Source organism: Mesocricetus auratus, unplaced genomic scaffold (assembly GCF_017639785.1).
Source record: "Mesocricetus auratus isolate SY011 unplaced genomic scaffold, BCM_Maur_2.0 Super-Scaffold_100028, whole genome shotgun sequence".
NCBI classification, from domain to species: Eukaryota; Metazoa; Chordata; class Mammalia; order Rodentia; family Cricetidae; genus Mesocricetus; species Mesocricetus auratus.
The window spans coordinates 24,522,509-24,537,974 of record NW_024429209.1 but is presented as its reverse complement, the minus strand read 5'-3'; the positions used below and the strand labels follow the sequence as shown (position 1 = coordinate 24,537,974).

At 50.6% G+C, this 15,466-nt stretch overlaps 1 protein-coding gene across 18 annotated transcripts in view; it reads left to right on the top strand.

Moving 5' to 3' along the window:
* Positions 1-1,531, top strand: part of Kcnq2 (potassium voltage-gated channel subfamily Q member 2) — a 57,007-nt gene extending 55,476 nt beyond the window's left edge. For all 18 annotated transcript variants that reach the window (XM_040732677.1, XM_040732672.1, XM_040732671.1 and 15 more), the window contains one exon: positions 250-1,531. In XM_040732677.1, coding sequence (XP_040588611.1) covers positions 250-972 — 723 coding nt within the window. In that variant the 3' untranslated portion in view covers positions 973-1,531. The remainder of the gene's footprint in view (positions 1-249) is intronic.
* Positions 1,532-15,466: the final 13,935 nt, after the last annotated feature.

The window sequence follows — 15,466 nt, the reverse complement described above, 5'->3', positions numbered from 1 at the left end:
CCGAGTGCTGGGATTAAGGGCGTACCAATCTCTACTCTCCTGAAAATGGGCCCTTAGCAGCTACCACATGAGTGCCTCTGTCAGCTGACCTGAGATCAGGCTCACACTAAGCTCAGAGGCTGAGCTGTAGGACGGACGCTGGGGTAGAAGAGAGGCAGCTTCCGGGTTCCTGCCTCTGCCCCTTCTCACCTGGGTGCATCCTGGGACCTCTCCTCAAAAGCCCAGCCCAAGCGACTTCCACTCTTGCAGGTCTTATCCATGGAAAAGAAGCTAGACTTCCTGGTGAGCATCTACACGCAGCGGATGGGCATCCCACCAGCAGAGACAGAGGCCTATTTTGGGGCCAAGGAACCTGAGCCGGCACCACCCTACCACAGCCCAGAGGACAGCCGCGACCACGCAGACAAGCATGGCTGCATCATCAAGATCGTCCGCTCCACCAGCTCTACAGGCCAGAGGAACTACGCTGCACCCCCAGCCATGCCCCCTACCCAGTGTCCTCCATCCACCTCGTGGCAGCAGAGCCACCAGCGCCACGGCACCTCCCCTGTGGGAGACCATGGCTCGCTGGTACGCATCCCACCACCCCCTGCACACGAGCGGTCGCTGTCTGCCTACGGTGGGGGCAACCGGGCCAGTACCGAATTCCTGAGGCTGGAGGGCGCCCCAGCCTGCAGGCCCCCTGAGGGTGCCCTGCGGGATAGCGACACATCCATCTCCATCCCATCTGTGGACCATGAGGAGCTAGAGCGCTCTTTCAGTGGCTTCAGCATCTCCCAGTCCAAGGAGAACCTGGATGCCCTAGGCAGCTGTTATGCAGCTGTGGCGCCATGTGCCAAGGTCAGGCCCTACATTGCAGAGGGGGAGTCTGACACAGACTCAGACCTCTGCACACCATGTGGGCCTCCCCCACGCTCTGCCACCGGTGAGGGCCCCTTTGGAGATGTGGGTTGGGCAGGGCCCAGGAAGTGAGACTGGGCTGGGCTGCTGGGCCCCCCCATGCCACACCCACTCTGGTTCCTGGTTTGGAGCTGGAGTTCCAGGGCCTTTCCTAAAGTGACAGAAGGAATAGAGTAGTGTGGGTTCGTGAGGGTGCTCTTGGGATCTGGCTCTCAGGGTTCGTGTGGAGTGGAGATGAGGCAGGGCTCCTTGGCACACACGGTACCGTTTTATAGAAGTTCTTTTCCAACCAGGAGGGGGAGGTTGAGGCTGGGCCCTGGAGGCCCCAGGAGCTACCTATGGCAGCAAAGGTGTCCCTGCCCAATCTTCTTGGGGGACAGATACTGCCCTGTGAGTGAGGAGCAGCAGAGTGATGGTGGCATCTGTAAGTGGGGGTGTGGCGGGGATCAAGTACAAGGGAGGGCGTGGTAAAGCAGGTCTGTCTACTACTGATGGCCGGTCCGGAGGCCCATGGGTCTCCCAGTTTAGGCTGGGAGCTCAGGAGGTACAGTAGGTGGCTGGGAATGGCCCACTCTCACACCTGACTGCTTACCCCTCAGTTCCTGACTGCCCCAGTAAAAGCGTTACCAGGCCCACTGTTTGTGTGTGGCTGGGAAATGCCCCTCATCCCTGGGCACCTAACTAGAGAGCTGCCGGCCAGCATCTTCCTCCCTCTTCCACAATCTGTGGACCCTTCCATGGGAGCCACCCTTAGATCAGGACCCTCTTCCTGGAGCCGAGGAAGGGGAGTGAGTCCTTAGGGATCAACCTGGAGCTTAGAACGGACCCTTGGGACCTCCCACCCACGGGTTCCACCTCTTAGGGGAGGGAGGACCCAGCTCACAGCCTTTTTTTCCGAAAGGGGTTCTTTGGGAGGTTCTGGCTGCTCGTCCCTGGCACTGTAGCCCAGGAGGTCTGGATTGACACCTCATGGCCTCGCTCTTTCCTGGTGTGGCGCTGGTCTCCAGGCTGTAGCGGGAACTTCAAGAGAACCACCTGGTAAACAGACCAGCACCGACCGTCCTTAGTCAGGGGACCAGCTTGCCCACTTGGCTCTACAGATCCAGGCAGGGCTGAATGGACATGACATCGTCAAACTGCCGGCTCTCTCCACATGAGAGCGTGGCCTCTGTGCCTGGCAAGGATCCTTCCCTTGGAGGCTGACCACCCACAGCCATTCATCCACTATAGGTCCCTTGGCTGTGGCCTCTCAGTGTTTGGAGAATTGGGAACACCTTGTCCTCTACCCTGGTGAGGAGGACTCTCTGTCCATCTTGTGAGGGGGCGCATCTTGGACCATATAGCAGCCAGCTTTAGGAGACAAGGTAGGACCCCCCAGTTGTGGTCCTGCAACATCTGGCCCAGAGGTGTTTGGCATTGAATGGTAGCATTCTGGGGTGGGGTGGGGGTCCCAGCGTCTCTGAGGCAACAACTTTCCTGGTCTCTGAGGGCAAGTATTGTAGAGCTTGAGCCTGAACACAGTTCTACTCATTTCTCCCACCCTTAAAAAAAAAGTGTGTTCTGGCAGGGGTAGAAGTAGGTTGGTGTGGGGGGGGGTCCGTGCTCAGCAGGAGGTACCCTGTCTCCCAGGAGAAGCCTGAGGTCATGTCTCTGCCAGGCATCTGGGCATCTGAGTTGTGTCATCTGCGGTGGCCTCCAAGTCCTCCATGTCAGGGCTGCTAGAACTGTACCTCAGGAGGCCTCTGCTAGGCTCCTGGTTGAGAACCTGTGTCTCAGTATGTGCACGTTGGTTCTCTAGGGCAGTGCTGAAGTCCACTTCTCAGTATGAGAGCAGCCTCTTCCTATATGGGCACGGCAGGCAGTGCAGACAGGAGGAGGAGCTACCCTTCTCACTAGCCTTCTCTTGGAGAGTTGAACCTGGGTTCAGACCCTCTCCACCTGACACACAGGAAGACGGGCAAGCACATCTACCCTGGACAGATCAGCCACCAGAGTACTCCTCCCCTAGAGGCCCTAGGCCATAGCTGTCTCAGCTCCAGGGAATGTTGGAAAGAGGCTTGCATCTGTTCTACATGCTCCCCACAGTGGAGCCACACGTCCTGACCCCCAGAGCTGCCATGGACACAAGAGCCTGGGATACCCTGAGCTAGGGACTTGTGGGATGACAGTGGACAGGCACCCCAGAAACCCTGACCATGCAGAATTTACCAGAAGTCCTTATTTAGGTTACAGCAAGAGGGAGGCAGACGCTTTGCAAACGAGGAACACTGGTCAAGACCGCAGTGTTGGGTACTCAGAGGAAGTTCATCTCAAGGGGTGACCTGGGAACCCTGATGTGAGAGATGACTGAGCCCCTTCTTGGGGAACCCAGACCCAGGCCTGAGCAACACAAATGTGCAATGCCTTGGCATCCCTACCCTCAGGGAAGGAGGACAGGATGGAGGCTGGAAGATCCTACAAAAAATTTGTGCACTTTCTTGGGTATTTACATGTGACCAAGTGTGGCTTAAGGCCAGCAGCTGCCCCATGGCGAAATTTTCCTCAGAAAACATTTGTCCCAACACATTCCCTCACATGCCTACCAGCATAAGCCCATACACTGGGCATATATGTACATTCATGTATGTGCACACAAAAGGTTACAGACCACACCTTCATATGCACACAAGTATACACATACACACACACACACACACACACACACACACACACACACACACACACAGAGACACTATACATACAACAGGTGTACTTTCTCTTTTTTTCCTGTTTCTCTTGTATTTTTCTATAATTCTTTTAAATTTCATTTCACATTCCAACCAGTTCTCCCACCCCTCCTCCTGCCTTCCCCCCAGCCCACCCCCATCCACTCCTCTTCACAGGTAAGGGCTCACATGAAGAGTCAACAAAGAACAGGCGTGCTTTCAAGTACGTATTCCTTGTTACACACATACACACGAAAGCTCACACACAGTTTGCCAGGCCACTCATATAACAGGTATATATACACATACATATGAACACATGTGACCATACAGGCTACATATTAACTCCACATATGCACATACAGCAAATACCCACTTTTATACCTGCATATTCACATATATGCACACAGGCTTCATGCCCCCCCCCCCACACGCACTAGTCTTTTTCTCATTGGCTCTTCCTGATGGGAGCTACCTGGGGAGGGTGCCGCAAGAGTTAATGATAAATGTTCTAAAAATTTGAACGTTGACTGGGGTGTGAGCTCCGGGCAACAGTGGTAGAGGAACCACCCGCAGCCCGTTGAATTCCCACACTGCCCCTCTTCCTTGGAGTAGTTGGTATCTGTCTATAGGTGCCAAGAGAGGCTGTGGCTAGGTCAGGGTGAGGGCAGTTCTGGTGCCTACTGAGGTCCAGATCAGTCTGTGCATTGGGGTCAGTCTTGGTATTGGCCAGTTCCCATGCCCTCCTGTATACGTGCCTGCTTCATCATGCCAGGCTTGTGATTAGCGTTTTCTGGGTTAGCATCTTCCTTTCTGACCTTGTCCTCTAGGGCCAGAACACCCGGGGTAAGGGCCCATCTGCTGTCCTACGTGTGGTCTGGGCAGACCAAGTGTCCATTAAGCTAGCTGTTAACGCTTTCACCCTTATGGGCCGCACTTGAAACCCGCACTAGACACCGAATGGGCTTCTTTGGAGGGGACTCTCTAAGATGTAGTCATACCCAGTCCCTAGACATAGGAGATGCATATCCAGGGCCAACTTCCACCTTTAATGCACTGGTTTAAGGTTCCTTCTCCCCTTGAGCTGGTGGTTATGGATTCAGAATATGGAAAAGGAGGCCACCCTGCCTTTTGCTACCCCTAATGGGTTTAACCTACATCAGGGGCACCGTGAAGAACACCCTTGCTTTTTTGTGGAAAGAAGTAGGCCGGGAGATGTCTTCAGACCTTACCCTAGGGGTGAGAGAATCTGGGACAGGATTGCCTTTTCTGAAACACCAGAGCTTGTGTCTTTCGGTTTCCCGGCTGTAAGGAGTGCTCGGAGTGGAGACTAATAACACTTGCCCGTGTCTCACACCCCGACACCCACAGGACAACACATGGGCCTTTCTCTGAGGCCACAACCTCTTGAAATAAACATGAAAAACTTGGTTTGAACAAGGGGACCCACAGTAGAGGGACTCAGAGAGGTCTGGGGCACCTTGCATCCCAGCAGGGTGGGCTGGGGTTAGAGTGGAGAATCTGTACAGAGTTTGATCACATGGCTGGAGCGATGTGGTCATCTGTTACCGCAATGCAGAGAGACTGGCCTTCTGCTCTCCTGAGACCTCCCAGGGCATAGGATGAAGGGTGTTAGGAAGGAAGTCCAAGAAGAGTCTGCAGGCATGTCTGTCTGTCTGTCTGTCCTAGGCTCCTACTGTGCCCCAGCTGAGCTAAGCAGGCAAGAGCTTCCTGGAGGAGGTATTAGGATGGAAATTGGGGTTTCTTTCTGAAGAGTCTTCAGCATGTGCACAACACATGCCTTAGGCCCTAAGGTTTAGGGACCCAGTGTCCCTGTGTGTGAATGAATTGGGGCCACGGTTTGGTGAATTTTGCTTGTCTACGAGGCGGTTCTAGCTGCAGGCCTTGGGAGGCACCAGGAAAGGGTTATGCCCTAGGAAGGAGACCCCACCCAACACCTAGAGGTGCCTGCCTGGGTTTTAAGTTTGCTCAGAGCTCTGTCTTAGATGCACACCTTGGTATCCCGGCTGCCAGAGAATATTGGGTCTGGCCCCACGTGACCCACCTGAAGTCCCCCTGGTGTCTAACTCCCTGTCAGAGAAGGGATAGTCCCCAGGCTGTTCTGGAACTCTCGGGCAGGAGCGCACATTGCTAACACCCGCACACCCAACGGGGACTGGCTTTTTACAAAGTTGTTGCCTTAAATGTATGTTGAGGGAAATTCACCAAGGTCACCCCTGCCTCTGCCTGATACAGACACACTGGGCTCCGCCTCCACGTCCCTGAGACTGGAGAGGAGTGCTGGTATGACGGGCTGCCACCAGTAGTCCCACATGGAGGGGCTCAAAGCTGTGATCCCCTTGACATCATCCAATTGCCTGGGATGGTTTCCGTACACAGTGCAGCGCACCCTGCGCTTCCAGCCCACACCTGCCCATTGCAGTCTTGTCCCCTGGCCGCGGCTGCGGCCGCGGCTGCAGCTTCCCCATCTGCGCTGTTGCCTTTGGCTGTCTTTGCACTTTTGTTCATGCTCCAAAGAATACTTCATAATGCCTTCATACTGACGTGCACCCTAACCATTTTGTACGTGCCCTTGGGCCACAGCGAACGGCCTTCTCCTTTCGGCCAGCGTGCCGCCACCTGCACACAACGCTGTCTTCTAGGGATAGACGCCCAGGGAATGAACTCTAGTTTTCTAACTGACCAGCTGAGATGCTAACTTACTCGACATGAACAGGATGACGCTTGTGCTGTGTGAGCGGGGGCCCGACGTGTGCTCGCAGGGAACTTCGGGGCATAATCCCGCAGCAGGGATGCATGCAGGTGGCTCTGGAAAGTTTTGCCACCACGGGGTTAAGTTCAGATGCCCGGTGGACCTCTGTGCACTTAGTAAAACACAGTGATTCAACTTGGACCGCCTGGCCTCTTCATTTGCATGCGTGTGTCTCCTGGCAGGTGGTATAAGGGCTGGGGAGGGGTCGATCTGGGGAGGCACAGCCACTCAGCACTTCAACTTGGGGGCTCTCGAGTCCCAGGCTCTATATTCCTTGGAGCTGTTACCAGAGTTTTTAGGGTCAGAGGCTCGATCCTTTCAGTCTGAACAACCTAGCTTGGCCGCTCATCCTCAATAGGTCAATCAGTCATGAAGGAATAGAAGCAGAAAAAAGACTTAACTCGGTGTGGCCACATGGGGGAGATAAAGAAGTCTACTCACACCACCCCGTCCCCACATACCAAACCCATCTTCGGGGTCCTGCTATTAGGCTTGAGTTTAAATAGGAGGCAAGAGGTATGTGTAACCAAACAGTTTTGGTCAAAGTGTGCCCTGTCTTTGGAGTATCTTCCAAGGTTGGGAAATGGAATATTTCTACTGGGTACCAAATACCTGGTTAAAAGAAGCAGCTCATTTTTTTTTTTTTAGGATTTATTTATTTGTTACATATTCGGTGTTCTGCCTACATGCCAGAAGAGAGCACCAGATTGAATTACAGATGGTTGTGAGCCACCATGTGGTTACTGGGAATTGAACTCAGGACCCCTGGAAGAGCAGTCAGTGCTCTTAACCTCTGAGCCATCTCTCCAGCCCCGAAGCAGCTCATTATTAAGAGAATGGGTAAAGATGACTGGGTGTCACCAGATGTGTGTCCCCTTTGGGCTCACCTGGTCCACACATCAGAGTCACATGGCCTTGGGTTAGACATTGGCCAGTCAGTCAGTCAGTGACCACAGACAAAGCAGAACATAAAGGATGGTTTGCTTCCTCAGGTTAGAGCCATACCTGCCCCAGGATCTCTGCAACCTGTTCTGGCCATGGTACCCTGCCAAGTCCTTCTGAGTTATGCCTGCCTTTGTAGGGTAGCAGCGTCATCTATCATTCCGTCTCATAGAAAGGGAAACTGGGGTATGGGAGCCTGAGAGTCTCTGGCCAGCAGGGAAGTACATTCTGGCAAGTTTCTTCCAATGATGGCCATGCTGTGCACACTCTGGGAGCATCCCCTATTCTCATCTTCACCAGGAAGTCACACCTTCCTGGCATCTTATGGGTCCCTTAGCCAAAGACCAATAGGGTTTAGTGGCCTGGTGGTGGGGAGGAATAAGAAGCAGGTCCCTAATCTGAGTCTGGGGGCTGCTGTATCCTATGGAGTACCCCGTGGACAGCCGACACTCGGGGACGGCCCTTAGGAAAGCAGTGAGCTTGGGCATTCAGGGACAATGCGTGGGTACAGAGGAACCCAAGGCCCCATGACTGTGGCCTTGGGGACCCCTAACACCCTTGCATTGTCTTCTAGAGCATTTCCTGTTCCTCAACTCATGTGCATCTGCCAAGTCTATCCCCTGTCTGCGTCTCTCTCCTGACACCTCCCTCCCCTTCCTCTCCTTTGCCCACGGCCAAGTTCATCCCTTCAGCAGAGGGCCCTCATCCAGAGCTGAGGACCTCATCCAGTTGTCTCAGATGGCCTCTCCCTTGGTGACATCAACACCCCTCACAGGTCTGAAGTAACATCCTACAGGCCGTCTGTGAACCTCTGTACACAAAGCACACATCTGGGCCAAATATACTATGACCCCAAACTCCACCGAGACCACTAGGGACTTGCCTCATCGAGAGAGAGAAAGAGAAAGAGAGAGAGAGAGAGAGAGAGAGAGAGAGAGAGAGAGAGAGAGAGAGAGAGAGAGTGTGCATGTGTGGACAAGGAGCCACCAACCAGAATGATTTGAAGGACACTGGGGGTTACCTGTCTAAAGGCGGCTGGGGAATGACTCCCTAGGCCTATGATGGGCCAGGCCAGATGCTAGGTACCTCTCAGGGATAGATGTCCCAGGTGGCTTTGGATGTTGGCACGGAGGCCATGCCCAGGAAGGCCACCAGGTGGCAGTACTCACCAGGAGAAGAATCCTGTCAGCAGTCACATGATCCTGAAGAGCTCTGAACAGATGCAAATTCAGACTCCTGGAACCTGACCCTCAGGAGGTCAGCCCAGGCATACCCGCGACAAGGCTGACAAGGCTTTGTTAGCCACACTAGTCACTAGGGGCCCAAGGACCAGAGGACTGCAGAAGGTCTAGAAGCATGTCAGATCCTGGTTTGTGGGACTTGAGCCTAGACGTGAACCTGAGCCAGTGAATGCCCACTGCTCAGAGCCAGCACACAGAGAGGCCCTCTGTGCTGATCCCTGCACAGTCTCAGGCCCCATCCTGGCTGTACCCAGAGCACCAAGGCTCAGCCTGTCTTGTGGCTTAAGAGGCAAATCTACCCGGCGGGGGGGGGGTTGCCGCACCTACCACGTGGGGGGTCTCCCTTTGGGAAGTCACAGAGCCCCATCTCTCCGACATTCTCCGGTCACCTTAAATCTGGCTCCAGCCTCTTTCATAGGTCCAAGCTGGAGGTAAGGGGGCAGGTGAAGAGAACCGAGCGGATCATACGGGGCCTGTCCTCTGTTCCTTCTCTTTGTCTGGAGTCACGCATACCCTGGATGCCCACACTCTCAGCCTGTCCCAGAAGGCCTCCACCACTGCCTGTTATGCCCATCCCTAGGGTATGGACTGGCACTGATGTCCTCCACAGAGCCCAAACTCCACAAGACCCAGCTGTGTCTGTCTTCCGTGGATCCCCGTTCCACAGGACCTGACCTCAAAGGAACCTAACCTCCCTAGAACCAGCTGGCGTTGACTTCCGTTGACCTCTGAAAAGAAAGCTGTTCCTGGCCTAGTACGCAGATCCCAGCAAGCGCCGAGTACCGGTGGAGTAGGAGGAATGGGGTTTGGAGTTTTGTCCCTTGAGACCTCAAAGGTTTTTCTTGAACCATCTCTTGGTGCTCCCAAAGTGCCTGGAGACACATTATCCTGTTCATATCTCCCCTATCAGCTTGAACCCCAACCAGAGCTGCTGGCCCCACACCCACCCCTAGTTCTGCCGCTTCCCTAGAACACCACAGCAATAATAATGGGGGCACAAAGCAGGAACCCTGTTCATTCAGGGACTGGGAAACTGAGGCCAGGTATTTGGAGCAATAATGCGGTCAGGGACAGCAGCTGTCAGAAAGAGAACCCAAGAGCTTCCTCCTCGAGCCTTGTTCCTGCAAGCCTGGGGGGGTGTCCCTGAAGGGAAGCACCACCCCCCCTCCCGCCTTGAGCGGTGTGTGTGTATGCAAGGAAGGTAGGGGATTTCAGAGAGCAGCAGGCTGCTTAGGGAGGTTGCTGAATGGGCTCCCACAGCAGAGAACCCCGGGTACCCACAAGGTTCACAGCTCACCTGTGCTTTTCAAGCTGCTGGCTTGAAACCACACTCTAGCCTCGATTTTGTTTTGTACAGGCTGACGCTGACCTTCTACACCAAACTCTAGTATCTGGCATTTTCTTCTAGTGCCACCTGGATGCCCTTCTACCTGGCTGGGATCCCATCTTCTCCTTAGGGGTCCAAACCCATCCCCTCCTCTCTACCCTCTTTCACAATGTCCTCTTCCCTCAAATTTTATCTCAGATCATTCCACATCCTCCAAGCCACCTCACTTCTCGCCCCTCAGGCACTGTGACCCACAGGTAACCTTCCTCAGGCAGCACTCCTGCTCCCCTGGCCTCCTCTCAAAGGGCCTCTTTCTGTGATTATGTCCCTCTAACCGGGCTCAGGTCCTGGGCGTCCGGGGTTGGGAGCTTGTTACTAGGTAGACTCTGGATGCCTCTGAGTCCCAGGTAATCCCTTCCCAGTTACAGCTGCATCTGCTCTGTTCCAAGGTGAAATGGAAAGGTTTTTTTTGTTTTGTTTTGTTTTTGTTTTTTCGAGACAGGGTTTCTCTGTATTGTTTTGGAGGCTGTCCTGGAACTTGCTCTGTAGACCAGGCCGGCCTCGAACTCACAGAGATCCTCCTGCCTCTGCCTCCCGAGTGCTGGGATTAAAGGCGTGTGCCACCAACACCCGGCTGGAACTTGTTCTGGAACCAACACTGGCCTTGAACTCGGAGATCTGCCTGCTTCTGCCTCCTGACTGCTGGGATGAAAGGCGTGCACCACCACTGCCCAGCAGAAAGTCTTTTGTTGTTGTTGTTTTCATTTAAAAAATGAAGACAAGTCCTAGATTCAGTTACCAGCACAGTTCACACAAAGTTGGAAGTGGGAACCTTGGACAAAGACTGCCAAGCCTGCAGGCTGGTAGCACAGAGAGAGACACCACTCAGGTTGACACTGTGGCCAGAATCATCTATAGAGCATCTGCTGCACGACCTTCTACGCCACCTCTGTCAGTGCCCACCTCTGGCTTCAGGTGCTGCCTGGCATTCTCTGCCCAATGTCTGGCCAATCTGTGGCCCTGGGACTCTTGCCACTGGGCCTCAGTTTGCCCTGGTCTGTCCACTACCCTCCGGTGTCATTGTTCTCATATACTGTTTATGCTTAAGTAGCCCATGGAACCCCTATCAGGTTTGACCCTGGGACCCCCGAGAGCCCTTGGTAAGGCCACTAGGCTGCATCTAGAGGGTTTGATTCAATACATCTTTTCCTTGGGAATCCACTCCCTGGGCCTAACAGTGAAGTCAAGGGGTTGGTTGAGCAGTGTTAGATCAGATGTTACTCTGTCTTATTATACCTTGTCATCCACTCTCGGTACAGCCTTGTGCTGGGTGTTAAGCACCAGCGACATCCAGAGGGAAGGCCCGAATAGAAAGCTCTTTCCTGGCTGGGCTCTGCCAGGAAAAAAGGCCCCCCAAATCTCCGCTCACCACACCCCAAGTCTCTCAGCCCATGGGGGCCTGGCTCTCACAGGGAAGCTGCAGTCTGTGCTCCTAATCCTGCACAGAGCCAGACAGCTGCATCTGGGGCTGTGCTTGACATTCAGAGCTGCTATTTTTCTCCCGCACATGGGTCCTAACATTCGCGTTGGAATGGATTCCTGCTAACTTCTTTGATGCTGCTGGCAGACAGTCAGTCCTTGGTGGCTCATGTAGGACGGACACCTCACACCTGCCCACTGCTATCCCCCAAGGGAGCCTGGACAGCTTTGCCCCCATTCTGACGTCTGTCCTCATCTGGACAGAGGACGTCTCCCTTTTCCTGCCCATAGTCCTGCTATGCTGTTAGGGTCTCTGAGCACACCTCCTTCTCCCCCCTACCTCCCCCCACATCAGCTCCATTCTTTCCTTCCCTGCTGGGGCATTAGGTACACCACTGTGGGTCCTGGATCCAGACCTGCCCCTATGGAAGTTTAACATGATTGACAGTTGTTTTTCCATTGTCAGTTTTTACTAGTTTCTATTCTAATCCTTACTAATTCCTTTCTTCTACCTTTTCTCTTTAGGTTTAACACGATCTCCCTTCCAGTTTCTTGAGGCGAGAGCTCGGTTTGCATGTCTGAACCATTCTGCTGCATGCAGGCCTTTGATGCTATCTATACCTTCCCCCCTGGGCACCAAATCACCTGCCGCCCACGCATTTGATATGTTTGCCTCCTTTTCGTTCCAGCCCTAAGTATTTTCTCATGCTCTTCAAACTTTACTCCTGGGGATCCTTCGGTGGCTGCTCTTTAACCTAGCTTAATTTCTTCATATTCTGGGGCCACGGTTTGTGTGAGTTCTGCTCCTCTCAACTTACCCCAGGCTCTGTTTCGTGACCCAGGATCCAGTTTACCTTGCTGAAAGCCAGGAGTGCAGTTGGGAGGCATGTGTCGGGGGCCTCTCTCTGAGCGGAGCCGTATCACATCGCTTGTTTGGGTTCTCCGCGGCATTTCAATTTCTGCTTTCTCGTCCATTGTGTCAATGGGTCCTGGCTGAAGTAAGAGCTGCCATCTCTGTTGACTGCGTTTGCCTTTAATCAATTTGGCTTGATTTCTTCCCCCACTTCTCTCTTCTGTCTTATAGAAAACAACCTCATGTTCTAGTTCGATTTCTGTTGTTGTGAGAAAACAGCAAATGAAAGCAACTTAGGGAGAGAAGGGTTTATTTGGTTTACAGGTTAAAGTCCGTCGTCAAGGGAAGTCAAGGCAGGAAGTTGGAGGCAGAAACAAGTAGAGACTATGAAGGAATGCTGCTTATTGCCTTGTTTCAGTTACAAATTTAAAAAAGACTTTTTTAAAGATTTATTTATTTATTATGTATATAATGTTCTGCCTGCATGTATGCCTGCACACCAGAAGAGGGCACCAGATCTCATTCTAGATGGTTGTGAGCCACCATGTGGTTGCTGGGAATTGAACTCAGGACCTCTGGAAGAGCAGCCAGTGCTCTTAACCACTGAGCCATCTCTCCGGCCCCCTTAAAAATGTTTTCATTGAAACAGAATTACATAATTTTTCCTTTCACTTTTCTCCCTCCCACTCCCGCAATCAAGCTGATAGCTTCTTTTTTCTTTGATTATTTTTGTTATATACTGCGATGTCTGATCTTGGTTGCCAACTTGATGACATCTGGAATGAACTAAAACCCAAGCAACTGGGTACACCTGTGATGGATTTTCTTGACTGGGTCGTTGTTTGTTTTTTGAGATCTTTGTAATATTCTGAACATTAATCCTCAGTTAAATGCATAGCTAGCAAAAATTCTCTCCTTGCCTTCGGGTTTCTTCTTTACTTGATTGATGGTTTCTCTTGCTGGGCAGAACTTCTTTAATTTTAGGCCCCCAATATATCTTGACGTCTGGAACAGTAATACTTTCAATGTTCTTTCTTCAGCTACACTTCTTATACAGCCTAGGCCCACCCTCCTTGGCATGGTACAGTCTCACGGGTGGGCTGGGGACCCCTAAATCAATTACCAATCAAGAAAATGCTCTCACAGAGGTGCCTACGGGCCAGCCCCCTGTAGACAATTCCTTAATCGAAGTCCCCTCTTCCCAAGTTTGTCAGTTCATGGCTGAAGTTCATTGTGACACCACAGTTCCTTCCTTGTCTCCTGTGGGTCTTTTACATGATTTTCACTAATATCTTTACCAACATGAAATATGTTACTTCTGGTTTTGCTTTGGGTACTGGAGTGTCTTTTAAAAGCAAGTTGAAGTAAGTAATTAAATAAATTTTATTTCAGAATCATTCTGATTCCTCTAACTTCCGGGTTTATGTGCACCCAGAGTCTTGTTACTAGGGTCCCTCTGCCTGAAGAAGCTCCCCAGTGTGTCTAGGGGAGAAGATCTGAGGTGATGAATTCTGTGCTTTCGTATGCCTGAGAAAGGCTTTCTCCTTAATAAAGGGTCATTTTGCTGGCTATCGAAATCTGGGCAGGCAGTGTTGTTTTCTCAGTTAAGGCATCACCCTACTGACTTCTTGCTCCAAGTTGAGTGTTTTCCACACCTTTGATTCCGCTGTCTGCATGTGCATTGTCTACATGTATCTACACGTGCATGTGTATGTGAACACATGTATGCTACGTGTGTGTATGTATGTTTTATGTTTATGTAGTTCATATGTGTATTGTGTTTACCTAAATTGTTCTAGTATTAATAAAAAGTCAGGAGTCAGAAATTGAGATAAAAACCTGATAAATCCAAGGAACAGTGGAGAGACCATCTACTGACCATACTCTCCACATTTTATCCAAAAGCCCCAGAAATCTCCCTCAGCCCCTTCTCTCTTCCTGTCCCTCTCTATTCAACTTCCTCAGTCCTCCAACATTTCTATGGCTAATCCTGGTCAGCCAATCACTGACTTTGTCCTTGACTCAAGGTGGTTTTATTGGCACAGCAGAGTGGCCCTGCGAACAATTCTCCTGCAACATTTCCCCCTTTTGTCTAAGTAAAAAGGAAGGATTTTAACTCTAGCATAATAAAACTATACACAATAAGAGTAATTATCAAGTAAGAAATATATTCACAATGCCCAGCCCATTAGTATTTGGCAAATTCAAAGAAAATGCTCCATTATCTATCCTATCTTGGTGAGTCCAAAGTTTTGTACCTGGTTTATTTTCTATCAAAACTATAGAAAACTATAACTATATAATCTTCAACCCCATCAGAGACACAAGAAGGATATATATATATATATATATATATATATATATATATATATATATATATATATAACCCAATTATAAAGGAAGTGCAGAGCAAATCTGGCTGCCCGGACAGTCACCCCAAGGTTCCTTTGCAACATTGGTACATCCATCTTCAGCCTAAGGGACTAGAATATCTGACAGACTTTTCTGTGAAGCAGGAATTTTGAAGGATTATCCTATCTTGTCTTGGCAAAGTTTGGCAGTTGTCTTCTTTTATGTCTTGTTTGTCCAATTTGAACAGCATTCTGTCAGCAGTCAAGGCAAGGGTGCTTTCTTGGTCCAGTGACTAGCTTTGCCACAGATGAAGACAAACTCCACATGGAGGTTCTTCGAAGCTCATCATCCTCTTTTGAATTAAATTGGTGTTGCCAGGAGCAGATGTGTCTCACTGTCCTGAAAAGCTTTATGCTATTAAAACATTTTAAATGCCATATTCTGTAGATATCTCAAGTGTCTGAAGACCATCTAATATTTAAAATATGTCTCTATTTGACCTTGAAAACATACCTAACATAACTATAAGTTTGATTGTTAAAGATAAGTAACTACTAACCTGTATTTCTTTATTATCCTAAATAGCTTTCAAGGACTAGAACTTTACATTCCATTTTTAAATAAGCTGCGTAGGTACAATACCTTAAACAAGAAATAGAAACATAATAAAATATAGTGAAATAACCTTAAATTTGTATCAATATACAAAATATCTTAACCAAAAATGGGATATGTAGATATATATTATTAAAAAACCTTAAAATTTGTATCAATATACAAGAATCCATACCAATGTAAAATATTTGAGATGAGTATTTGTTTTTTTTTAGTTTAAAAGTAAATTTAATAATCCACCCTTTTATCCTTTCCTAATTTATTTGCATCAGTATAGAA